This window comes from Meleagris gallopavo, chromosome 3 (genome assembly GCF_905368555.1).
Source record: "Meleagris gallopavo chromosome 3, MGAL_WU_HG_1.1, whole genome shotgun sequence".
Classification (NCBI taxonomy): domain Eukaryota; kingdom Metazoa; phylum Chordata; class Aves; order Galliformes; family Phasianidae; genus Meleagris; species Meleagris gallopavo.
In genome coordinates, this window is record NC_139406.1 from 30536042 (window position 1) to 30562938 (window position 26897).

Genomic DNA, 26897 nt, shown 5'->3' on the forward strand with positions numbered 1-26897 from the left:
ATGTCCATGGCAGCAGAGAAATTTGCCACAGCAATGAGTATTATGACAACTGCTGTGGCTCCGTGGCACTGAAAACATATGGTTTCCTATGTCTGCTTTGCAAGATGGGGATTTCCACAGCAGAGTATGCTTACTATTTGTTCCCTCTCTCTCATCCCATTTAGGTTAAACAAATAAAAAAACAAAAAACAAAAAATGTTTGTTTTGTACAGCCCCCCTTGTCCCCAAGCCTCATCACAAAACACCGTTTTCAGTGGCACTAAAAAAAAAAGTCAATCCCTGCTACTCCACACCATCTCACGGAGAAGTCATCTTTCTGAGTCTTTCTTTAAGCTTTCATAAGACGCACTGAATTAAAAATCAGATACTCGATTTTTAGAAATGCCAACATCCACGTCAACAAAAATTTGGGAATTTTTTTGGCCTCATCTTAAAGCTATCTGCAAACCTTCCCATTCACGTATTAACTAGCAGGCATCATCATTGCTGTGTAAATGTCAGTGCTCCTTGCTTATATTCTTTATGTAAGAACACAGCATCACATATAATCATTTTCTTTCTTATAAACTCCTGAGCCTTCCAGAAGACAGAGCACAACACAACGATTGTGTTGACAGCAGTGAGCAAGCGGCCTTCCATCTACCCACAGCTGAGATGCAAGATCCAAACACATAACAGCTTCCTATTGCGTTTTTCACTGCATGTTTACTTCTAAGTATATTCCTTCTTTTGTTTGTTTGGGTTTTTTTTTTTTTTGCATCAATCCATATAACCAGATTTCAGACATGCACAGGTGTGGCATTGGGTCAGCTGGAAGTGATGATACCTTCTTTATACTCCCCCCGCCATGGGAGGTCACCCCAAAGCACCACAATGGGCAAACTGCCACTCCCATACAGCCACTCCCAGAGGCAATCTCAAGAGCACCTCAGATTCAGCACAAGGCCCTCAGGAGCTTGTGGGTTTGAAAATCCATCCAGTGTATTATTCTGTTCAGAACGAATACTTTCAAAGTACTCTAAGTCTTGCCTTAAGAGCAACCAAAAAGCCACCCATTGTTGAGCAATCCCTGAAATTCTGTGCAAGAAGCTGAGTACAGAAATCATTATCCAAGGTTCTCTACAGCTCAGAATAATTGTATGTTGACATTGTACGGAGAGAAAACAAGTTCAGGAAAGCCAGAGAGCACCTACAAGTGAAAGGCAAATGGGTAACTTTGAGGGCAGAAAAGGCCCTGTGCATATGCAGTAAGAAAAAATAAAGTGCAAATATCCCATGAGGAAGTGGGAGGGGAAATGCAGATAAACAAGAAAGGTGACTCTGGTCACAATACTTCCATGCAGCCTCCAGAAGAACGAGCTAAGGAAGGACTCAGGTGGGAGCATGAAAAAAACTTACCAACTCTACCATTTCTAACGTATTGCATAAATGCTGATAGCCTCAAAGATGGTATCAACCTACTGATGTGCCATTTGTTTTTCCAGCAATACCACCAGCCTCCACATAAGAGAAAACACCAAGGAAGAGCCTGATGCACTTAACCAAGACAAAAGAGTCAGGGTTTTAGTTTTAATGTATATTAAACAAACCAACCAAGCAAAACAACTGAACTTTTTTTTTCTGCACATGCAGCTGAAGGTTTCAAGCAGCCCGTCATTCCTCCACACAAACACATAGACCCTGCAGTCTTTTTAATTAATATCTAACAAGCCTTGAAATCAATTCCAATTAAGTTTCAGGTAACAGTCTAAGAAGCGTTAGTTATGAAATTATTGTGCCCTAATGCCAACGTGTTCCTTTTACCCCTGGAAAGACAGCTGGGTTTTAATGTTCACAGGCAGTAGAAAGAACACATTTTCCAGATGCCAGTATCTCCTGAAATAAGTGCTTGTGAGCGTGATCAGCAGCACAAAGTCCTTAGCAATTACTGACATACTAGGCTTCTAGTGTAAGCCGTCTCACTGCTAGAGCAGGGACCACACTCATTCCCTAGCAAAAAAAAAAAAACAACAAAAAAACAACCAACTAAGCTGAAATGTTGAGAAACAACCATACACTGATTTCTTCATTTCTAATTTTATCAAGATAGTGCCCAGCTCATTCAGCTTAACAAGTACAGTACAACAGCTCCTGAGTATCAAAGTGCATTCTGTCTCAGGCCCTAATCCCATAAAAACTGGCGTTCCAAAGCTCAGAGAAACATTCCTAATCAAATTCTATAAATGGTGCAACGCCTCTTTCAGTTTTTCTGACTCTCCGTGTGGGTGTTACTTTCTGTGAAAGAAAGGAAAGCAGCATGAGGAGCAGAGATGCAATTCAACAGCACCCTTTCTAATCCCCAAGGCACTGATAGCTATTTCACAACCCAACATCCTCCAGCAGCCTAGAAATGTCACCAAGAATACTCTGACTTCTTATCCTCTCACTGGATAAAGGAACTACAACCGCCAAGCATGCATCTTGTGTCATCACTGACAGCCCAGGCTCGACTTGGACATCACAACACAAGCAGGTACGCTCCACAGCTTCTTTAATGGACCAAGCTGGTACACTTCCACATGCTCCCAATACTCAAGGACTATTGAAGGTTTACCATTAACTGCTGTTTCAAACCTACAGACTATCTTAAACAGGTTCTATAGCAATAGCTGGACTCTGATAAGTTGGAGGGAATATAATACATGAAATATTTACTGAGCTTATCTACATAGATGGCTATAAGCATATCCTCAGCATGCAGATAACAGACAAGTTCTTTTTAGACTAGCCTCATGCTGAGATGCTAGTAGGACTGCAGCAAGTTGTGAAGGAGAGATGTGAAGAAAGGAAAGGCATTAGCATTGCCAGTGCCTAGAGGTGTGCGATCGGCTCTGTGAGGGAAGGAGCCGGCTGAGAGTGAGGCAGCATCTCTAGGTGGCCCCATTCCACACTCCCCTATTGGTGCAGGACTCCATCACTTCGGTTTCTTTTAACCAGAAACCAGTTGGATCCCAATTTCCATTTTTAGTTGAATCATGCCAGCATACACAAGTGATTATTAGCATGAACAGCACCCGACAAAATTCAAGTATTCTGAAACAAACAACAAACGTCTTTCAATACCAGTGGAGACTAAAAAGAGTTGGACTCAATCCTTACCGGTCCCTTCCAACTCGGGACATTCTGATTCTAAAAGTAGCGTGAGATTGATCAGGTTGTTACCCCGCGACCAAGTTCTCCCACCTGCTTTTGTAGGTCAGGCTTAACGGCTGCCGATTCTTCAGTTTCGAAACAAGTTTAAATGTTTTCCCAATACGATAAGCTGTAGCACTGCCTCGCAGGAAAGCTCGGTTCCACCGGGGAGGGGAAGGGGCAGCAAAAAGGGACGGACGCCAGGCATTCAGCGGCCGCGAGAACGGCCACCTGGCAGAACCCAAACTCCGCAACCGAACGGCGTTCACCGCGCAGCCCCGCCGCGGTAAGCCAGGAGGGCACCCACCGGGCTCCGGCGACGCCGAAAAGCCCCCAGAAGCGGCACACGGCCGCGACCCACCGCGCTCCGGAACGCGGCAGAGGCGGGAGAACGGAAAGTTCGGAGGCGGCCCCGCACCGACGGCCCAACGGCACCCCCACACCGGCTCCACAGGTTGGAAGCGGCGAGACCGCCGATGCGCGGCCGCAGTCGGGGACGTGAGGGCAGCCGCGCGGCTCTCCTTGGCACCGAGCTCCCCCCGAGCGGTTCCGGCTGGGGCTGCGGGGGGTGGCGGAGGCGCAGGTGCCGCTCTCCGCGCTCGCTCCGGGGAAAAAGGGGCCGCGGCCATAGCGGGAGGCGCGCCGCACCTGGCAGCAGGTGTATGCGGGCGGCGAGAGGGGAGCAAGGAAGCGACGCCAGCGGGCGGAGGGGAGATGCGGAGGGGTCGGCGCGAACCGCGTTACTCACCGGCAGCTCCACGCTGACTTCGGTCCCGTCCAGGAGAAGCACGCGGCACTGCAGCACCGGCTTGCTGCCGCCGGCGGCGGGGATGTGGACGGGGGCTCCGGCGCCGTGCACGACCCCGCCAGGGTGCGGCGAGGAGGGGAAACCCCCGGAGACGACGGCGGCGGCGGCGGCTCCTCGCAGCCCACCGTCCCGCTCGTCGCCCTCACAGCCGAGCCCGCCTCGCCCGGCCCCGCGCCCCGCTCCTCGCCCGTAGCGCTGCATCGACCGCCGGCCAAAGGTCCTGCGCAGGAACCGCAGCATCCTGGGGGCGCCCAGCCCGGCCGCTCACACCCCCGAGCCCGCAGCTCCGCGCCCGGCCCCGGGCGCCTCCCGGAGCAACGCAGCAGCGCCGCCCGCCGGGAGCCAGCCCGCGCCGGGCGCCGGCCGGCCCGCCCCCGCCGCCCGCTCCGCCCCCCGCAGCACCGCCCGCCAGCGGCACGGGGGGCGGGACGCGCCACCGCCCCTTCTGCCGCGGACCGCGGGCAGGGGGAGCTGCTGAGGCGGGCAATGGGAGGGCACCACCTGTGGCGGTGGCCTCGCGGCCGGGGCCGCTCGCCCTCGACCCTCAGCCTCGATTCCTCACGCCGCCGGCCGCGGCTCCGAAGCGTAGCACGGCGGGACGAAGCGTCGCGTCGCGTCGCACCGCTCTGCCGGCGGCTGCTGCGGCCGCCGGGACGCTCGCTCCGACCGTCGAGGCGGCGCCTGCGCGGTCGCTGCCCCTCGCTGGGAGGGGAGGAAAGGGAGCGACTCGGGGCGGGAGCGCTCCTGGCTTCACCTGAGGGGCTGCGGGGCGGTCCCAAGGAGCTGCCGGTGCGCCCCCCGCACCGTCACCTGCTTAGAGAATGCGGCGCCGGGAGGGCAGCCCTCGTGCCTGCAGGCTGGAGCGAGGCAGCCCGGCCACCGCCGTCCGGGGTTTGTGTGCAAACATCCTCAGGTGGGGTGGGGAGAAGCTCCCGCGTTCCTTTTGAGGTCAGCGTTGTTAAGGAGACAACCAGCTGGACGAGATCCCGCGGAGAAAGCGTTGCCTCCAGAGCTTGCTGGTGTTTTGTTCCCCCTGGTTTCTGCGAGGCGCAGGTGTGGCTTTATTCCAGCGTCACGTCGCATCCATTGGTATCAGAGTCAATAAGATCAGTATTTACATACATTGGCTCTGGGAAGAGCGCATCTGCCGAGGCGCCATGCGTGACACAGTGGCAGCACGTTGTGTCTGCTGGAATAGTGTCACCCATGGCCAGCTACGCGATCTAGAGAGTGTAGATAAAAGTTATTGGCTGCTTTTGAAGTTTTGGAGATCTTTTTCATGGAATCATAAAATCATTTGATATGGAAGGAACCCTCAAAGGCCGTCTAGTGCAAACCCCCTGCAATAAACACCTCCAGCAGATCAGGGTGCTCAGAGCCCCATCCAGCCTGATCTTGCATGTCTGCAGGGATGGGCATCCACCACCTCTCTGGGCAACCTGTGCCAGTGCTTCACTACCCTTATTGTAAATAACTGTTTCCTTATATCCAGCCTGGAGTCAAACAATCCACCGCTGTTTTGTATCATGCTACTAGGAGAGTTATCTTTATCTATGAAACAAAAGCCCTGAGCAACTGTGGGTATGGAGGCAGCCACGACACATTTATCACAAGATGAGAGGTGATAAAATGAATATTTACATGCTGCTTTGCACTTTACCTCTCTACATTATCTCTTCATTTTCAGCTTGGCAAGCCCTGAAGTAATCTGGTTTGCTGGTACATCTGTCCTGTGGTGCTTCCTCAGCACAACTACTGCTTGCTTTCTTTCCCATCGGGGGCACATGAATAAATTACAGCTCCTTCTGTGGTCCTTTGCTATGCCATAGTTACATGCACTGCTTTTAAATCTTCACCAAAATAGCTCTTCAGTGCAACATCTGCCTCCCAGTGAGTTCTCCAGTCTCCCATAGAAATCACAGAATCATAGAATAGTTAAGGTTGGAAAAATACAGCTAAGATCATCTATTCCAGCCATTGACCCATCACCACCATGCTCACTACCCATGTCCCTCACATCTACCATTTTCCTGAACTTTGGTGAGCCATCTGTACCAATCTGCACAGCAGCATACCTGTCAGGTAAACCAGCACTATCCATGCTTTGCCCCTGTGCTGATCAGCCTGCAAATGGGAGAGTATTCATCTAAACCCCTTGCTGGCGCGTAGGCAGTGCCAGGAATATGTGGGATCTGAAACCATAGATGACACTTGCTAGCCATGACTCAATGAAAGTGAATGAAATATGTGATGCAGTAAGCACTTGGCTCTAGCTCTTTTAACTGGAGTTTCATTTTTATTCATATTTTTTTCTGTCTGCTTTTCCAGAGTTTCATAACAGAGACAGCCAATTCTTGTGGATGGTGAATAAACCATTGACAATCCCATGGAGGGAATTTTCCTGCATTGGGGACATGTACACTGTCTGCAAATCAGAGACCTCTTACTCTACTTTCCATCCCTAGTCACATTCATGGATTGCTCCTGGCCTGATAAGACTTTAACTATCTGCAAAGGAGTGCTCTAAATTTAATTTGCATGCAGGTAGAGTTTCTGTTCTTGAGTAAATGTTATATCTTTACTGAGACTTATCTTTTGCAGAATTTTGCATATTCTGCCAGAATATGTTTTCTGATAGTCATTACTAAAGGAGACTTGCTTAAAAGGATTCAAATGAAGAGCAATTATTGTGCAAATGTACATATCTATGTTAATAACACTAGGGAAAAAAGAAATTTGAGAAGGTGTGACATACATATATGTAGGCTTTTGGATGTTTTGTTTGTTTTCTAAAGCTATAAATGAAATGAAATTGTCTCATCAGTAATTAATTGAAGGAAATACTTTTCAGCAGGATCATTCATTAGATAATGACATTCATGTACACAAGGCTATCATGTGTTTGTTTTCCCCAAAGCAGGTCAGCCCATATGAGTAAACCTAATTTCACCGTCTGTCAGGAATGCTCTATATACAGAAGCAGATCAAGAATAAAATGCAAAAGTAATTCTGAGCTATGTGGCCAAGGATGATTTGCATTTATATGCTGTCTTTCTGTTAAAGAGATCCCAAAGCAGTTCTGTAAAGGAAAAAAAATATATAAAGAGAGAACTATTTTACCAAGTCTGAAATGCAGCATCTGTTTAACAGCAGAGAAAAAACACAAGGAATCTCACGCACAATTGTAATAGAAGTGTGAATTTAGATAGGCAAAAAGTTATTATGCAAATCACATGTCCATGTTATCGGGGCTAGTAGATGTATTCCTGCAGAATGTGCAACACAGTCATAGGTAATCAGGGCATTCCTTGATAATACATCAACACCAAGCAATACAAGAGAGTCACATGTGGAAATAAATCTAATATTTCTCCATTTGAAAAAAAAAAAGATGTTACAGTATGCATACAATATAAGGCATTAGAGTAAGCATGAATTTTAGCAGGTATTGCTATAGTTCATGTCATTTCCATGTTCTGGGGAAAAATATCTGCCTCAGTGAATAAAAAAAGCAACCAATTCCAGGATAAGCGTGTCTACATACAGGGCTGTTGTAGTATATCCAGAGATGTTTGTAAAGATGCAAGAGCAAAAAACCTTTCCTTGAAAATCTACAGAAAGATTTCTTGCTGAGTCAACTTTCTGCAGTGCTTCCCATCCACCTACTAAGTAAGTTCATTATACACCAGGTGCTTCTTTCCTTTAGTGAGAATTTTATGGTGTTTGTACTGAACTCAGTTCATAGAAAATAGATATATTCAAATCTAGGTTTAAAGCATGAAAAAAAATGTTTTCAATGCTGTGTTAAATGGCTGAGCGATCAAATGTGCTGCTGAACAAAAAAAGAGGAGGCATCTTTCCTCTGATTATTTTAATTGTAGGGGAGCCATGAAGATGCCACTTAGAATATTACCTATACAAAAATATCACATGCTGAAACACTAATGCATCCTTGAAATATTTTCTAACCATGCTTATGTGTCTTTATGTCACCAGAGGAAGACAGATATCTGTAGCTTCTGGTGCTCTGCAGGAATTGCTAAGACCTAAATTTTACAATGAGGGTCCCTGGACTGACACAGCAATACTGAATACTACTCAGTTTAGGTATGATGGGGTAATGAATCAGTTGCTGGAAACCTTCAACATGCACTGAACATCATCCTAGAAATGAAACAAAGGGGAAAATTTTAATAAGTATACATCCCATTAGGTTTAGATAATTAGAAGGCATTTAAGTCAGAACTGAAGTTTTTTTCTCCTTGGCTCCATTTAGCTGGTAGCAGAAAGGATATAATCTCCTCGTGGAGATTCAGACTCTTCATCTCATGAACTGTTTCAGAGAGGCAGAGATGAAGGAGCAGAAAGAGGACAGGGCAAGAGGAAGAACCTCGCAAGAGGAAGAACCAAGCAGAGGCAAATCAGTCAAAAAAAAAAAAAGGAAAAACTGAGGCAAGTATTTGTAAGGAAGAAAAGATGCACATGGCTACCATATCATTTTCTTTATCCCATGTGTACCAATACCAAGAAAACAGGAACAAAAAGTTGAGGCTGAAGGACTGGACTATCAGAGTCAGTCATTTAAATTAAAAAGTAAAATCCATTTACAGTTTGCAAATTTGTATTACTTACCACAGGCTTTGCTGAGATGTAGAACCAAACAGTTAAATTTGTAAAATATTTCTTGACAAAATAGAAATGTTCTGTCACTCTTGTTTTTCAAGAAGTGCATTTTCCAAGGCAGCAAACAACACATTTTAGAATATAAAAAAAAATATTAAAATGTATTCTATATCTGTCTAACAACGATAATCTGAGGACCAAACAAAATAAATAACACCATCTCCTTCCCACTGAATAAGAATCTGCAATACAAGAGTAAGAACTTGCACATTGTTCAAAGAAAAATCTAAGAAAGACCAAATCAATTAATCACCCCATGGCTTCTGATTTCTGTTCTATGACATATTGATGGGGAAACACATAGCCCTCTCCTTTGTGTCTGTCCACTTTTGCTTCCAAGAGTGATTGTCAGACAGTGTGTAATCAATGGATATACAGATGGTATAGATATATATCCAGGAGCTTGGCTAATATAATTTATATTGGAGAAATAAGAGAAAGTCACTCACCCTATCCTGGGCTTGAGAGATGAATTCCTGATGGAGCAGATCTCCAGAGAGATCCTTCCCCACTGGCAGTCAGCTCTTAAATGGGTCTAGGAGAGGTGGAGCCAGGCTCCACCCCTTCCTGCAGCACAGGTGAATTGCCTTCACCTGTGCTCCCATGGCTGACTCATTGCTCACCTCAGGTGATCAATCAAAGGTTCAGGCCATGATTCAGTAGCCCCATACAGACACAAAGCCAAGTTTCTTTACAGTGAAACAATCCATAGGAGGATTGGAGAGCCATATTTCTTTTTAGTATATGCCCAGAGAGGTTGTGGATGCCCTGTCCCTGGAAGTGTTTAAGGCAGCTTGGATGGGGCCCTGGGTAATCTGATCTAGTACTTGATCTAGCAGTTGGCAACCCTGGCTGTGGTGAGGAAGCTGGAATTTGATGATCCTTGAGGTCCCTTCTAAGCCACGCCATTCTATGATTCTATGATTCTATGACTTGGAGGGGAAAAATATTTTCGATATGTTAAATGGCTTAACAGCTACTTGATCAATTTGGCTTTGTGACATGCTCTTTTTCTACCATGATATATAGAGAGATTTAGTTAAAAGTACAGCTCTAGCTGAAGGAAATCTTTCCTAAACTCTTCTCCTCCCCCATCACAAGTTTATTTGTATATATGCAAAAATACATTGCTACGTGCCCAACATCTTCCTATTCTTACTGCCTCACACTGCTGCGTGCATTGTCCCATGGCTTGTTGCTATGAAGGCGTCAGAATGCTCTCATATTCTTTTGTGGCTGGAGTCACAGGGCAAAACTTCTGTCAGGTTTGCAGAAGCCCTTGCCAAAACTCAAAATTAGAGCAATATAGACTGGCTGGAGCACAGAGAAGGAGGATCACAAAATCCTTCTTTACATCACTGGGAGGAAATTTGTATTCTGTGAATATTAGACAAAGGCAATGACTCCCAAGCGCACAGAGAAATTCATTTATTTTTCTCATCTTTCAAAAGCCAGTGATACAGAAAGACATATTTTCTCTAAAAAAACAATGAAAGGCATTTGATTAAAGACTGGTTCTGCTCAGAGGGCATGGTTGCAAAATGATCTAAGAGCGAAGTGCTGGATACCATGTCTTCATCTAGACAAGTTAAAAAAAAAAAAGATGATTAATCTCATATGTATCATTTATACGAATCCCAGCACTTAATTGTACTAAAATGTTTTAGCGGTATTTTTGTAAGAAAGCATGATAGCTTTGACAATATTGTAAAACATTGCTGAGGAGACAGAAGCAACTAGTTTACTTAATTTCCCTTAAATACAGTCCAAATTAGAGCACGCAAGAAATGTCTTAAAATTAAGTCACTTTAAAAACAAATGTGACTACTAAGGAGAATTCTGCCTAAAATGAACAAATCCACTTACATGCCTTTGTTTCTTATTAGACCATTAGCCCTAATAGGCACTGTCTCTGAAGTGCTTTGCATGCCCTCAGCCACAGCTGAACATTTGACTGGGAACAGATGTACTTCAGACACAGCGGCCTCACTCCTTTGCAAACTTGAACGTATGAACTCTCCTCACAGCTGCAGTGCAGAAAACATCTGTCTTAAACCCTGGTGGGTGGGACCAATGGCAGACTAGGCAAGGTCATTAAGTGGCTTTAGGTGAAGCCTTTGGAGTCTCAAAGAGAAGAATTCCTTTCTTGTTCCCTGGTGTGAAGCCATGCAGGGTGAAGCTTGCTGGGCTAGACAGGATTTTTTACCCTGGCAACTCTGAAAGAGTAAAACGTGTCATCCAAGTTATTAATATATAGTGAAAATAATTGTAAGCCTATTTAAATGTAAGTTCTTTTATATTGCATTATTGTGCTAAACCTCTTAGCAATTAAGGTAAAAAAAATTAAGACAGAAAAAAATAAAAAATGTTGTACCTTCTTGTAATCCCTTCTCCTGCCGAAAGCACAGCAGATGTTTGATTCCCATGTTTACATCTTTGGAGACAGGCGTAAAAAATTATGTTAACAGGCAGGCAACCGTAAGTATTCTCTGTTTAGGCATTTAAGTATTCTTGCCACAACAGATGAACAAAATGAAATTGGAAAATCCTCTGGGCTGTACACCTTTTTCCATGAGGGTTGCTCTGTATGGAGCAATGCAGAGGTTTGGTGATAGGCTCCCTCATTGGAAAAGGAGCTGGAGAAGGGTCACTGCCTGCTCCCTTTTGCCATCTGAGGAAGTGAGGGCGTCTTTTAGGAAAGGTAGAGAGAAAAGGGGTGTCTCAACTCTGTTAGACCTGTCCCCCACAAGTACATGGGACCATGCTACTCTCTGGGCACTCAGTGTGCAAATCTAAGCCCAGTACCATCAAGCCACCAATTAGGAGCAACAGCCTAGAACCCTGTGCAGTCCAACCTTCAGTGTGTTCAGGCTGGGATCCTGTTTCATAAAGAACTGGGGCCAGCATAGTTTGTCTGACCTGAGTGAACAAGGGATTTCAGTGTGCCACTAGTGTTTCTTGACCAAAGACAAAATGGACTGCTTGCTTTTGTCAGGAATTCTAAAGCTTTCTTAGGCTTTGCTCAGAAGTGAAATTATAAATGAGGAAAAAAAATATATCCAAAAAACCAGCATTTTGTGGTTGTTTCAGTCTTTTGAAACTGCTGAGCTGGTTTATAGTTATCCAGAAAAGGTAAACAGAAAGTTACTGAATTAGGTTTCCATGTAGACATTGAGATAAAGGCATTATGATGACAACATTGCATTCATCACCTGTCTTAAATGATTACAGCTGATGTTGAGTATTTTCAACTATTAATGTTACATTGCATTTGAAAGATGGAGTAGAGAGACTCAAGAACACTGAGCATGAGATCCACAAGAACACCTAGCCACAGAAGCTACAGAAAAAGAAGCTAAAACTAAAGTCAGGACGAATGTGATTATGGCAATCCAGTTTTAACTGGTGGCAGTGGCTGGAACCAGCTGTGGGACGTGCTGGGAAGCTGAGATTGCTACCTGCCCAGAGTGTGGGAACAACAGGGGTGTATTTGCATAATGATGCAAGCTAATGTTAGGAACTACTGGGCTCCCAGACAGGATGTCACCAAGAACTCCTTTGCTGTGGGGGGAAGAATTGAATCTTGGAATTAAAAAAAAAAAAAACAAAAAACAAAATTGGAGGTGGGAAAGAGATGAGTGTTTGCTTGCCCATGCCCAAGCTCTTTGGAAGACCATCTTATTGTAAATTTGTGTTTTGGATGAATGTGCCAAGTCCTCTTTTCCAATCATATACTTTCTGTGAAAGACCTGCATGGCATAGTGAGAAAAAAAAAATTATATTTTAATTTCCAAGGTTGACAGAAAAAAATTGAGACTGTGCATGGTGTTTTGTAGTGCCAGATCCTGTGTGCTTTGAATGTCATGATATGGCCTTTCTCACACACCGCCCTTGCCCTGAACCCTGGAACTAAACATGCACTTTGCTCTTTCTCTGGCCCACTCATAAAAATTTAAGTTCTTCATTCACGTGGAAATTCTGAATTTTTCAAGCATGTTAAATAGGAAAATCTTACCTTAGAGGCTTCAGAAAACTTAGATGGGAACATAGCCAGGTACAATCTAGAAATTGACATGTAACTCTCTCTTGAAAACTTTCTTATTTAGCTACATAACAAGGACCATCTCCATTTTGCAGTGAAGTAAACTCCCTGCTTTCCAAGATAAAACGTTCAGCTGAGGTGTTATGCAGTTCCTAAAGTGCCTGGAGGCACATATTTGCAGCCTACAGAATTGTTTATGCAAAACTAAGAAAGGGAAGCTAGAGTGATATGGCCTCCTCTGGTAAAGTCAGACCCCAAAAAATCTTGCTTACACGTAACTGAAAACACTCTAGGCCTGTCCTCAGGCAAAAAGCTTGGCAGACATCCTATACTGGAGCTCTGCCCAGCCAACTGGGAGAGCTGAGGGCTACCCACAGACAACTCCCACTCTGAAATGCACAGCTTCTGGGCTGGTTCTGCTGCTGGACGGGGGAAAGGGTGAGCAGGGAGGCAGTTGCGGTCAGGATAACAAGTAGCCTTGCTGCAGAGTACAGTTGCTGTTTGCCATCTGTGGGACACAAGCACTGAGTTATCCACAGTGAAGCTATGTCCTTACAGATGAGTAGCTAGGTTGCTGGTGTCTGTGAGTAGGCTTGGAGTCTAGTCTCAGGTAAAGTACATTGTAAAGGCTGGTGCAGGGCAAAGTTAATGCTCATGCTAATAAGGACAATGGTCTGTATTTGGCTTTTTGGCTTGAATCTTTTTACCACCTCCTCTAGGTAGGTATAATTAGTAGTGCAATTATATGTCTCACATATCAGCTAATGTATAATTTCACAAATCACAGTCAGCATCTGATGAGGACTCCATGGCCATTGTGAAACTTGGACCTCCACTCATCAGGCAGCAGGGTTGTCTGATAAGCAGCGTCACAGCATGAAAGGGCCTACCTATTCTTGTCTTCCTGAATGGCGGAGATTTGGGGGAGACATTTGGAGATCAGTAAAAATGAAAGAAATAAAGTAATTGAACCTGACAAAAGAGTAAAGCTCCGAAGAATAAAGAATAAAGTTAGAGAAATACAGGATTGCTTTTCTATTCTCTCTCATGTCCACCTTCCGCCCAGAAATGGGCAAGGTCTAATGTCCCATCTTCAAGAGGAGAAATCACAGTTGCAGTCATATTGCTTGCCTAGCAGAGTGAGCAGGCAATTTCAGTTGCTTCAGAAAGAGCATTTTTTGTGTGCAGGTAAAAGGAAAGGTTGCACTTTCAGAGCTGTTAGTGAAGTTGTTTGCTGGCTCGAAGCTTGTGCTAATGCAGAAAGTGACACATCAGGATGTATGAACTCATCAGAGCTCTGCTTGGGCAGGCTGATCCTCTGCCTGCGTCTGGCTTTGCACAGGAGGAAGAGGCACTGTGTGGGTCACTCACCTCCAGCACAAGAAGGAAGGGTGGAAAAGTTTCCAGGTGTGGGCACAAGGGAGCTGTCATAGCATCCTTCCTTCTCTCTCACAAGAACTAGAGGAGATGTAGCAAGACGTATTGGAGAGTAAAGTATATGTTTGAATAGCTGGGGTCTTCTATCAAGAGCAAAGCAACTATAGCTCATGCATACTTCAGTTTGCTTATGTTGAGGGATTCTGATTCATCAATCAGGCTGAATCTCAGTCAGCAGTGCACCCTGGCACACTGTATCTTGTGGTGTGCCAGACCCAGCACTGCCAGCTGAGTGAGAGAAGGGGTTGTCCTTCTCTGCTTAGTGCTGTGCGGCCTCACCTCGAGCACTGTGTGCAGGTTTGAGCACAATGTAAGAAGGTTGTAACACTATCAGAGAGAATCCAAAGGAGGATTACAAAGATGGTCTGGAGGGCAAAATGTGTAAGGAGCAGCTGAAGTCCCTTGGTTTGCTCAGCCCAGAGCAGAGGCTTCATGGCTGCTGCAGCTCCTCACAGGGGGCAGAGTGGCTGTGCTGATCTCTTCTCTCTGGTGACAGTGACATAGCCCATGGGAATGGCATAGAACTGTGTCAGGATGAGCAGGTCTGGGTGTCAGGAAAAAGTTCTTCACCAGAGGGTAGTGGGCATAGAACAGGCTCCCCGGGACAGTGGTCATGACCCCAAGCTGGTGGAGTTCAAGGAGCATTTGGACAACACTCTCAGGTATAGGGTTTGAATATTGGGTGCTGCTGTGTGGAGTCAGGAGCTGGACTCAAAGATCCTCGTGGGTCCCTTCCAATTGGGGATATTCTATGGTTACATGATTATTTTGGTGGAATTCACAGACTTCACGAGCATCCCTTACTCTCAATCTTTTTCCTGGGCTTTGCTACTTTATATAACCAAATTTTTGCACCAGTTTCGACCCAAAACCCATGGGAGCATTCTGGACAAATTTGAAGGTTAGCTGAAGGTCACAGGGAAACCAGATTAAATACACAGCAGTGAGCATGATGCTGGTGAAGGAATGGACAAAATGCCATTGCTCATGATAGGATCTACAATTCTATCTGGTTTGGCTGTTGAGGGAAATGAGATAGGAACGTTTGAGAGCCACTGCTCAGTATGGCAGCACGGTAGGCACCTTTGTTTTTCTGTGTTAGAGCTCTGTCCTCTGATGGCAAACAAAAATTCTAAAATAAAACAAGCCCAAAAACAAGTATAAAATCTCACAGCACTGCTGGACTTTGTACAGCTTAATTAAATGCCTAATTGGATTAAGAAATAATAATTTGGATTATTGGATTTACCACACAGTGGTTTTCAAATGCATGACAAACCCAACAATTAAAAATATTCTGTTAAGTGGGGCAGAAATTGGAGTTCTCTCATCCTTCATGTATCTTGAAAGTACCTTTCTGAAACCCTCATTAAGAACATATAAATGAAAAAAGAGAGTAGGGTGTTTCTCAGTTCTTCAGAAAAAAGTACTTCACTGAAACTTTGCTCTAAAATCATAATTATCAGTAACATTGATTGATTTGCTGAGCCTGAATAGTAGCTCATTTCAGAAGCTTATTTTTTCTTTACCCACATGTCCATGTATACCACATAAGGTATCTGAATCAAGCAGTAGAAGCAAACATTTAAATTCACTACTCTTGGTCTGTGGCCATAGTTCTGACTCCGTATCAGCTGCTCTGAATAGTCTTTCTTGAAATTTAAAAGAAGATGTTGCTTAATCTTGATGATACCTGGAAGCCAACAGGATGTTGGTTTCCTAAAGAAATTGGAAATGCTGTAAGCCAATTTCCATCATAGAAGCCTGCTTGAAATGTCACCAAAATATGACTCCCAGTAATTATTTCTAGCACTGGACAAATATTATTGTTCCTGACCAGCAGTGTGAAACTAACACAAAGTGAATATGTGGAATTCTGTCTAAAACAAGCAGCTCCACGTTATTTGCTCAGCTCAAGAGGACTGTTCCTGTGAATACATAATAGAAATCTAAGCACAATATTTCAATAATAGCTTAAATAATCCTTGATCAGAGAGCAACAGGCTGGCATTAACAGCTGGACTGATTAAATCTTCCTCAGATTAAAATATGGAGTTGCAGGCCTAACTGCTGTTCTAGCTGGCTTACCTGGAGAAGCTGCTCCTTCCTGATAATCTTGGGGTGCCAAGAGGGAGCGGAGAAGAGCCATGGTCCTCAGATAAGACTGCAATGAGGCATCTACACCTCTGTCCGTCCTGAAAAGAAGAGGTATTGGGAAGGGTCCTTGCAGGGAGATATATCTTCCCTACAGCATCCCTATGTCTGTCTGCCTTTTGTGATTTGAAGGACCAAAGATACAGTGTAGTCAGTCCTGATTTACCTTTGGCTGTAAGAGCTGAAGTACTGGTCCCATCCAGCTGATCATCCCACCAAGATGGGCTGGCAGGATGTGACAGAGATATGTATGCACCTTCTGTGTGCAGTTTCAACTACACTCAGAAAAAAAAAGGCATGAGAAAGGATGCCCTGCATTCATCCTTGGTATTGCAGGCTATTCCGCCATCTAGAATTAAAACTTTTTAAAAGACGTCTCTTGGTAAATCGTTGTTCATTATCTGCAAAATAAAGGAAAATAGGTTGACAGCAAGTGGAGGTGCTGCACACTTCCGTGCTTGGGAATGGGAGCTCCCAAACCAAATCCCATCTGCCCAAGTCTCAAGCCCTGAAATGCTTATCTTTGAAGGCTTGCAGGATAACAATCTGCAGTTTGTACACAGGGATCCTGAGTTATTTGGGCAGGTCTGGAAGCACCACAATAGCCAGCTTAATCAAATAATTTACTCGCTCTTAGAGTTTTCCCTCATTAAAACGTTTTACAAACCCTGCCTTAATTAAAGTTCACAGCACTCCTACAAGTTAGTAAAACGTCATTATCCCAATTTTACAGATGGAGAAGTTGCAACAGAGAGGTGAAATGCTTTGCTTGAGGTTGCTGGAGACTGATTCAGAGGCAGGATTAACAGTCGGGAGTTTTTGGCCATCATGATGGCATGATGGGGGCATGAGAGCAGCACCAGAAACCCTGGCCTGCCTAGGGGTTCTCTGCAGCCCTCTGTGCTGGCTTTGAGATGGCTAAGGAGCCAATTTGGCCACTAACATCTCCTCTTATACCCATGCTTCTTATCTACCCCAGCTGTGCCATGCCAGCTTTGTAAATAAGAAGGAGTAAAGCTGCAGTGTGACCTTGCTCTGGCTCTTACAGAATCTCAAAGCTGTCCTGTAAGTAGAAAGGGACCAAAACAGACTCAGCAGCCTCTGGTGCTGGGCCAAGCTGCAGTTTTCCCTGAACCACCTGTGACTGCTGCTGGATTCAAGGCTTGGGAGGTGGTCAAAGACACAATTCCTCATGAAGCCACAACTGTAATAGTGACCACATGCATATCAGGGGTAATTAGCAAGCTGATTCAAACCTGGATCCAGACAGCTTGCCATTTGAAACCCATCTGGAGCAGTGTAGGGTGCAAACTTCTACTCTGAGTCATACAGCAGGGACCTGGAATTGGGTGTCCCACCCTTGGAGCCACCACCCTAGCCAGAAGGTTCAGAAGGGTGCAACTGACACTCCTGCACCTTCCATTTTCATGTAAACGTTCAGATTTCATTTTTCCCATACAAAAGGTAACTCCCTTTCTATGTGTAATGTATATGTATATATAATATATGTATCACCACAAAGCAGAACTATCAGCCATTGCTCAGATGCAATTCCAAAAGTGGACATTGAACATTTGGGTTGGAAGGCACCTCAGGAGGTTGACAGTCTCACTTACTGCTGTGAACAGTGTTGGCTCTGAGGTCTAACTGACCAGGGCACTCAGGTTTTATCCAGCTAGGTCTTAGAAACCTGCAAGGATGGAGACAGTACAACAGCCCAGGGCAAACTGCTCCAATACCTGTTTTTCTTCACAGTGATTTCCTCCCCCTATGTTCTGTTGGAAGCAGTTGGATAATTGTCCTAAAAAGAAATGTGTCATTTTGTCTGGTTGTGACCATTCCAATTAATATTTTCCTTTGCTTGAACCTCTGCTAAAAAATTTAGAGTCCAGACAGTTTTCCTATAGATTTTATCACAGTAGCACAGTCAAGATCTCATGCTGCAGGCTCATGATTACATCTGAAATTTGATAAGAGTATATCTTTTTTTTTTCCTTTTTTCCAGAAAGCAGCAGCTTTTTAAAGACTTGAGTGTTGTTTCATTTCCCCCCCCTCATTTTAATGAGATACTGCTTTCAGATCTCTGTAACAGAATAGAGATCAGAGGTCTCTAAAGTGCTCAAGTTTACATCACGTCTTAATACCCTAAGGCATAGGTATCATGATTGTGATATACTGCTGAGATTCACCTATTATATTCATGTTGCATCAGTAATATTAGTCATTTGTTACTTTCTGGAAATTCTTTTATAGAAACATAATTCTCAACATTCCTTGTAGAGTTCTTTCTATATTTACTTTCCTGACTTGAGGGAAAGAAAAAAAAAAAGAAAGGGGGGGGTGGAAAACTGTAGCACAGGTTCCAATCTTCACAAGGAATTTTAATGACACCATTTTTTGCAATTTGCAAACTCTAAAGTAACAGTGGGACCAATGGCCAAGGTATGAATCTCCTCTTCGTGGTTGTATCTACATTAAAGCCATGATCTTCATACACTGTGGTCTCAGGCTCATGAAAGAGGAATGCAGGTCTCATTTAGCCCTTGCTGTAAGAAGTTGTGCCATGATTCTGTGTTAAGTGTATTCCTAAGCACCAAGCTGGTTGTGTCCATAGGTGTATGTGGGACAGCTGTGAAATATTTTGCTTTGCCTGCTTTGTCCTACATACAAGCATCATTGTACCTGCACATCACAAGGTAGAGCTTAGGCTTGATCTCAAACACCTGCCATGGAACTCACATGGTGAGCAAGAGAAAGCAGCAGAAAACAGTGGACTAGCATGAGTGTGTGAGGAGTTGGGTGCAACAGATGAGAGATGTGGAAGTGAGGACAGACTTCTGCAATTGGTCTTTTCTAGGAGTATTAATAGAAGGATACTTTCCATGGAATGAAATATGAAGGTGTACTGCCCTAAAGCTGATGTTTGTTCATTTATCTTGAGGACTATGTCCTCCTACACCTCAAACACTGCAAATGTGAGAGCAGTAACCAGTGGCCACATTTAAGGGCAATCATTGAAGCCCCACTGTGAGTCATTCAAGACTCACTCTGCTTTCTTCTCCCTCATGAATCCCTGCTGCCCCCATTGTCGCTCCCTCACTCATCTTTCACCTGCTCCTCCTAGCAGCAGGAGAGGATGCTCATCGCAGCCAGCTCTGCCTTGCTGAAGGGGAGAAGTGAAGCAGGGAAACCTAATCAGACCAACAGTATGATGTGGGTGTTACATGTTCTGGGTTTCACAGTGAGCAAGCCATATGAACACTCTTGTCACTCTGCACTTAACATTTCACTGAAAATTCTGCACACATACCTCTTGCAGACAAAATAGTTGAGGGCAGTCCACATCCTTTTAAAAGCAGGCAGTTGCTGTCTTGCAATGACATCGTGGTAAAGGGGACACACAATCCTATCAATTTGCTATCCTTCTAGAGCAAAGAGATATTGAATTAAGTACAGAGAAGAAAAAAAAAATCAATAGTGTTTTTGTGGAGTTTCCCCTAAATTTAGTTTGGAGGATCTTATTTGTGCCAAAGCCCTCAGCTTCTGTCCCTGACATCTCACTCCAGTGCCCTAAATGCACACGAAGCTCAGGAGCAATCTCATCAAGGCTCACAAATGGGACAGGGCAGCACAGCCAGCAGGACCCAGGAGCCTTTAGTGATGGGAGAGGTTTGCACAGCAGCTTGTGGGAAACGTGCTGCATGTGCTTCTGGCAGCTTGCATAGCTCATATAGAAGAGCTGCTGCATGGAGATGATCTGGGAAGCAGCACCAGGCACGCTGACAGCTGTTACCTGGAGAGGCGTGCAGCCTTTCCCCAAGCACAGCTCAAAATGAATTTCTGCTGCAATAACACGCACAGTGCCCGAGGCCGGATTTTGACTGCTGAATGGGTCCTTGCACTGTGAACAGACTCCCTGAAGCCAGTGGGAGTCTGTTCAGAGTAATATGTTACCCACCATGAGCAAATGAACCACAGCATGGTTCAAATAATCTTAAAGGGCCCAAGTCCAAAAACCACATTTCCAGCTGCTAAGAACTGCATCAGACATGGAGCTTCCCAGGTTTCAATGGCATCACCTGCATGGGTAGAACTACCCACATGCACAAGTAGGATCAGCACAGTTTTCTTACGGTAAGGATTGCCTATCTGTATCTTGTAAGAGTAATTGCATAATCTACCTGGTCTTAAATTGTAATAGTGGACAGAAACTATCGAAACTGGAAGAAGGATTGCAAGTGTGTTTTCTTGCCATACTCTATTTTCGTAGGCAAAATACCTGGTGTAGGAGAAACACATAAAAGAAGTGGCAAAACCCTATACCTTCTACTTTGTGTAGTGCTAGAAATGCTGCAGTCTCCAAAGGTTTATTCTATAACCAATGGTTACGTACACTCTCAATCTGCAAGACAGATACTGAAGAAAACCGAATTATATACTAGCACATATTACTTGTCTCTCACAAAAAGAAAGGAAAGTAATTTATTTTAGTAAGCAAACACAACAAACACAGCAAACCTACCGCTATTTCCTGGAAAATACTATTTGTATCCTACATTATTTTCACATCAATGGTGAAATGCTATTGGTGAGAAAAGGGGAGTTGTGGAAGGAGGTGCTCACACCTGTAAATTCATAATACTGGAACGCAGTAGAATGTTTTAGACACTTGGTCTTTGAAGTTATAGATTATTTTCCTCGGTCTGAGGTAAGCGTGTGTGGAGAGACAGCTATCAGCTGTTCAATATCACAAAATAACACCTCCAATACTAATATACTTGTAGCTCCAAAAACAAAGTGATCTTTTCAGAAATAATCACCTATTTTGTGCCAGTTAAAAAAGTGGAAAGTACCAGCTGCCTGTGGTGTTTAACAGGAATACTCATAGGTAAATGAGAATGTGAAGGACATGTTTCGTAGATACTGAATGCTTTCCCAGCTAGAAGCAGCCTGGAAAAGCAGAGATCAGCACTGAAGATATGTTCCTAGAAGACCTAATCTCCTGCAACAATGCATCTTTTGCACTAATTATGTTTATAGCCATTATGTCTAGCACTAAGGCTCGGCTTCTTTGAACAAGTGGGAGATCCACAGTTGTATTAAAAGTTTGTGTGTCTCTGTGCACTGGGCTTTCCATCTTTGAGTAGAGTGCTCTTATCAGGTGTGTCTTCAAAGACTGATTTCATAGTAGAGGCTTTATTCTATTTATTTATTTATTTATTTATTTATTTATTTATTTATTTATTTATTTTTGCATTCTACAACCTGGAAGTGATTTGAAAATGTTCAAACAAGATATGAAATGTTGCATTTTGAAATGTAAAATTTGCAAGCTATGGTTAGTTGTACATGCCAAAAATAGCTTTTCAAGAATGTTCAACCAAATGCTTTGCTTTTATCCTAGTATGCAGAGAAGCAAACGAACAAATGTTCAGGTTTAGTTGGGAAGTTATTGATTTAAAATCATCCAAAGTTTTTACATATCTGGAAAACAACCTGTCTTGATGTGCTTTTGTTAGGAAAAATTTTTAGCTGATCTTTTGCTTTTTCCTTCTTTCCATAGATTACTGTGAAGGTCTGCTAGGCAGCTGCCTCACTATGCTGGTGAATGCCCTGCTCCTCTCCATGGGCACTAGCCTGCAGCACAGAACTCTCAGCATAATACTCTTTCACCTGCTCAATTGTAAATTATATTGAAAACAGACAAACAAAAAAATTCAACAGCATTTGAGTCCTCTGTCTGAAGATTGTCTGAAAGAGGAGACTTTTCTGACATGCTCTGGCACATGGTACATGCAAGGATCTTCTATCAAAACTAGGTGAACTATATTTTCTTTTAAAGGACTATTTCCAAAGTTGTTCTCAGGCTAAAAGTAAGTAAAATGTAACCATTTTTCCTACTTCTAATAACTACATAATTATTCTCCATCAATTTTATATACTCAGAATACGCATACACAACTACTTTCTTAGTAAAATGGAAGCAATGTGAGAAAACTAACTTTTACCTCCAGAAAATATTAAATATTTCACTTACAGGAATCCTTGAAGACAGATTTTCTTTTCTTTCCTGGATTCTACTGACAACAGAAATTGACTCCCTGCACTCTCTTCAGAGAACAAGTATTTGGCATGGCTGCAAAATGTGCCTGCCTAATAATAATGTACCCATAACAGCATGTGTACCTGCATATATACATACAATGAAGTACCATTGTTTTGAAAAATTGCTGAAGACATATGCAACATATAGGTGAGGCCTACCCAACCTTGCACAGAGAATAGCTTCCTGAGCTGTCAGAAAGCAAGAAGGAGAGTGAGTCCTGCTAAGGGAGTAAAACCACCAGCAGCACAATCCAACAATTGGTTCTTGCTGCTGATGAATACTAAGGAGTCCTCGGCAATCCTGCATGCAGTTGTGCTAGAGAGCATCAAAGTGGCCTCAAGAAGGAGCTATGCATCATTCTATTTATTTCTTCTTGTTCACCAGGTTTCTCCTCTGCTCCCACCCCCAAGGGACACGTACTAAAGAGGAAGAAACTTGCTCTGGTATTTTGGGCATTTCGGCGGAGGCTGACACTGCCTACCTGACCAGCTTACCAACCAGCAGCACACAGAGCAGTATTTCAGTGCTGCCAGTGACAGGAGCACAGGCAGAAGAGTTTCTGCTGACTGCCTTGCTGGTTTCAAAATGAGCCTGCAAAATTTATTAGATGTAGCCATCTGCTTCTCAGTCATTCTCCTACACTACCCCTGACAGTGACTGACAAGAGAGAAACAATGAATTTACAGCAGTGGGTGAGAATCAATTGCTTTTCTGTTCCCTGCTCCAGAGCTGCTATAGTTCTTATGGTAGAAACGGAGCATCTGCTAACAAATTTTGACTGGACTTTCAAGGGGTGGACTAAGCACTCGTGGTCATTACAAAAGTGAATCAAGAAGAATCTGCAAAAAAGTTGCGGTTTGCTGTTGTTATTTTTTACAATGGAGAGGAAGCTTCCCCAGGAACAGCCCAATGGCTTTTGTTTGGTTGGTTGGTTGGTTTAGTTTTAAAAGCACCCCTTTCAAAGTTGTTTTAATTCTTATCAAGGCATATCCATTGATTTGAAAAGGTTCATTGAGTAAGGAGTTTTTGCTAGCTGATACCAGTCTTCAAAATATGTTCTATGGTTGGTTGCAATTTGGTAGCAATTACGTAATTATCATAGCAAAGTGACTTTTGGTTGCGAACGCTCCTTTTGAATACTTTTCTTCTATTACTAATGAAAACTTAAAGCATCATACTTTTCCCGCCAATATTTATGTGGTACGAAAGTCAAAACTATGTAAGTAATTGCATGTTGCCAGAAAGAGAGAAGAAATTGCTTTAATTCACCTATATTTCAAAAGTGATGTTTTTTTGGTTTTTTTTTTTCCAAATATAAAAAATAAACCATCATGTCCCAAACCTTGGCTACTTTTCAAACTACGTCTGAAATGACAAATAGGACTTTGACCTGCAAACTTAGTGTGAAAAAGTGGGAACCTTGCTGAAGGTGATCAGTGATTTAAGGCAGCAGCATAGCTAATTCATTTCAGCTAGTTTAAGAGATGAAAGAAACAGAGGAAAAAAATTGCTATCATTTCTTGCCTGTAACCTGCAATTTATTCTATGCATATTCTTGGTAGATATTTGTGGAAGAAGCCATTCACAAGTAAAGAGAAGTGCCAGGGAAAGGAGCTTTCAGACCGGCTGCTGTGGGAGGTGAGCGCTGAAGAGCACAAGCGCCTACACTTGCACTGCTTGAATGCTTGGTGGCACACACAAGAATGGCTAAACTGGATCTGCTTGCCTCATTAGCTTGCCTTTCCTCCTCAAGGGCCTACCTCCATCCTGAGATGGCACACCATGATATGCTGCATGGGGTTCCTCTTCCTTCCACCATCTTGGTGGTCCAGTAGCTTGGTGTCCTTGATGTCCTGCAGTGAAATCTAACTCTCTTGTACAGCGTACATCCTATTGCTCTGCAGGTTGGCTGAATCTGCCTAACATGTTTTGCTTATGCTTGTAACTCACCACGGGATAGAAAATATTGTGTGTGGGTAGGCTAAGAGCAGTCCATATGAGCAGCGTCAGACTTCTCTGGGACTTGTTTCACGTACAAGTCTCTGGTCAGTTGCTCCATTTTAGAATACTCAGTGGCTGGCCACTATGCTCACTCATATTTAAGAAGATCCAAGCCCAGAATAGGACAGTGCCCACATTCTCTGCATGACTTATGCTGCAGCTGGAGGGTGATGGGAAAGTCAGTGTGCCAACAGTGAAGCTTGCAAAGTATCCAAAAGAAAACATTTATGATGGGAGAAACCAGTACAGTAGGGCATGTGCCTTGCCACTGCAGCACATACCTGGTCAGGGACTGGACATTGCCCTTGAATGGGGGGCTGCTGATGAGACAGGCAGAGGAGCACCCACAGCTCCCTAGGAAAACTGGACATGAGGTAAGAGACCAGCCTCTGTGCTGCTTAGCATTGTCAGGGAAGGAACATAACAGAGTATGCCTAGAAGCAGGATGTGAAGACTGTGGAGTACAGACTCGACAGATGCTGGAGTATTCAAAATGTAACTGGTGTGTCAATTTTGGGGAAAGGGAAAGCTACATAAACATAAACAGTTCATCTATTGTTTATGAGTAGCTTTTGGTATCAGGAAGTACAAAGGAGTATTTGCACAGTGTTACATCACCACAGAAACAGAAAAGAAACATTTTGTTGTAGTGAGCCATGTAATGGGACAATTGTATCCCTAAGCCTAAAAGACATAAAGATGTGATTTATAAAGGAAGGGGGAGAATGTATAATGTTATCTGCTGGAATTGCTGCAAGGTCATTTAAGTGATTTGCAGAAATACCCACAACTCACCAAGAAATACCATCTGTGTTTCATCATATCCACAGGAGAAGAAAACTGGCACAGGCAAAGAGTCTTGCTGAAAGCACTGACTGCATTGCATGCCGCCTTCTACCTAGACCAGCAGCCTAGCAAAGCACTGAAATCAAGATCTGAGGTCAACTAACATCTACATCAAGAGCTGAGGTCAACTAACATCAGAACAGTCTGATAGCTTGCAAAGTTGGATTCTATAGTCTATTTATTTTATTTTAACCCCTGCTGCACTGGTTACCTGCCACTATTTCATGAGAGCAAAATGCAGAAAGCAGAGGCAGAAGCATTTCTGGTACACTCAGGAGCAGTCTCACTGTGACTACAGCTATCTGTATTTTGATTTTAGAACAGCAACTCTCACTCTAGTATCTTTGCACTCTCCAAGAGGTAATCTCTGAAAGTAAATACATGTATGCTGCTCCCCTGAGTTGCCTAGATAGGATTGGTCCTTTAATTCCATGTTCTGGTGGAATTGCTTATGTAACGGGCTTTTTCTCTTCATTATACTAAGGTTATAATTCCAGAGTATGGAGAATTAGGCAAACATTTCTTATCATACAACCACAGCCCGTGGGTGTGATGGGCTTAGGGCCAGCATCTCTGAGCAGACAAATGTTTTTTGTCATTTTGAAGAGTTAGGAAATCAGACAGATCACACAGAAATGAGGAGTAGTAAATGTGTTTCATTAAAAAATGTTTTCTCAAGATGGTTTGAACAAAAATGTTGAATATTGGAAATATTGTTATTACACCTTTTCCAGCACTGCAAACATAGGCCAGCGGGCCTGTTTTATAGAAGTAGTGGGGGATGGAGATGAGTGGATACAGACAAACAATTTAACATGCATTGATAGAGAGGATGATTGCAAAGCAAAACAACTCCAAAGTCTAGAGGGGGAGATGTATGCTCCCCTAGTTGGCTCAGTCCTGAGCAGAGAAGCTAAGGGGAGGCCTGATGGTGGCTGCAGCGCTGAGTTCTGCTCTCTGTGACAGCCACAGGGACCGAGGGAATGGCATGGAACAGCATGTGATGGGGAGGGTGAGGTTGAATATCCCTTTCCAACTGGGAATATTCTGGTACTCTATTTCCAGGTAAAGGCTGAGCACATCCCCAGCAGGGCTATCAGACCTCTGGAAGTTATGCCAGATTCCTGCATTTCCATTCTGGTTATGGCAGGCTTGCTGTGAGGCCACAGGCTTGTTCCTGCCTTTTTGTCTTCATTTGTCCACCTGAGAGAGCTAAAAGTCAGGCTTTGATGATTAGTTGTTCAATAAATTCTGTTGTACTTTGCATATGCAACACATGATTTAGGCATTCCTGTTGCTGTGTCCTGTGCTGTCATTAGAAACCCAGGAGTGGTTCAATAGAAATAAGTGATCATATTTTGGCAGCCTATTTCACAAATGCATCAGGTTGCAAACAGAATGTAATGTCATTTCAAATACAGTATTTGAAAATGTTATGAGCTCTCACATTTGTTTGGATTAGCATAAGCTCTCTGCTCTCCCTCCCCTCATCTAATTTCCCACATGTTTAAACTATAAATACAGCTGAATTTAAATGTAATCCTCATGTCTTACCAACTCATCTTCATCAAAAAAAGCACATCCTTAAGAAAAAGTAGTGTCCGGGGGACTAGCCCTCTTGGTTCTAAATATAATGCAGGCTTGCCCAG

The 26897-nt window shown here is 43.6% G+C and overlaps 2 protein-coding genes across 8 annotated transcripts in view; one reads left to right on the plus strand and one right to left on the minus strand.

The window, feature by feature from the left end:
• Positions 1-4219, minus strand: part of EPB41L4B (erythrocyte membrane protein band 4.1 like 4B) — a 168171-nt gene extending 163952 nt beyond the window's left edge. For 4 of the 7 annotated variants that reach the window (XM_085220536.1, XM_085220535.1, XM_085220539.1 and 1 more), the window contains exon 1: positions 3920-4219. In XM_085220536.1, coding sequence (XP_085076662.1) covers positions 3920-4219 — 300 coding nt within the window. Of the gene's footprint in view, positions 1-3222; positions 3600-3919 lie in introns of those variants that run through there. The other 3 variants (XM_085220534.1, XM_085220533.1, XM_085220537.1) reach the window with 2 other exon arrangements.
• LOC104910184 (uncharacterized) lies at positions 1-26684 on the plus strand. The gene is made up of 7 exons (XM_085219912.1): positions 1-37; positions 3302-3669; positions 3803-6523; positions 21859-22168; positions 22786-23093; positions 23964-24039; positions 25233-26684. The coding sequence occupies exons 1-3, from the start codon at positions 1-3 to the stop codon at positions 5204-5206; spliced, it is 1809 nt and encodes a 602-aa protein (XP_085076038.1). The 3' UTR covers positions 5207-6523; positions 21859-22168; positions 22786-23093; positions 23964-24039; positions 25233-26684.
• The last annotated feature ends 213 nt before the right edge of the window (positions 26685-26897 follow it).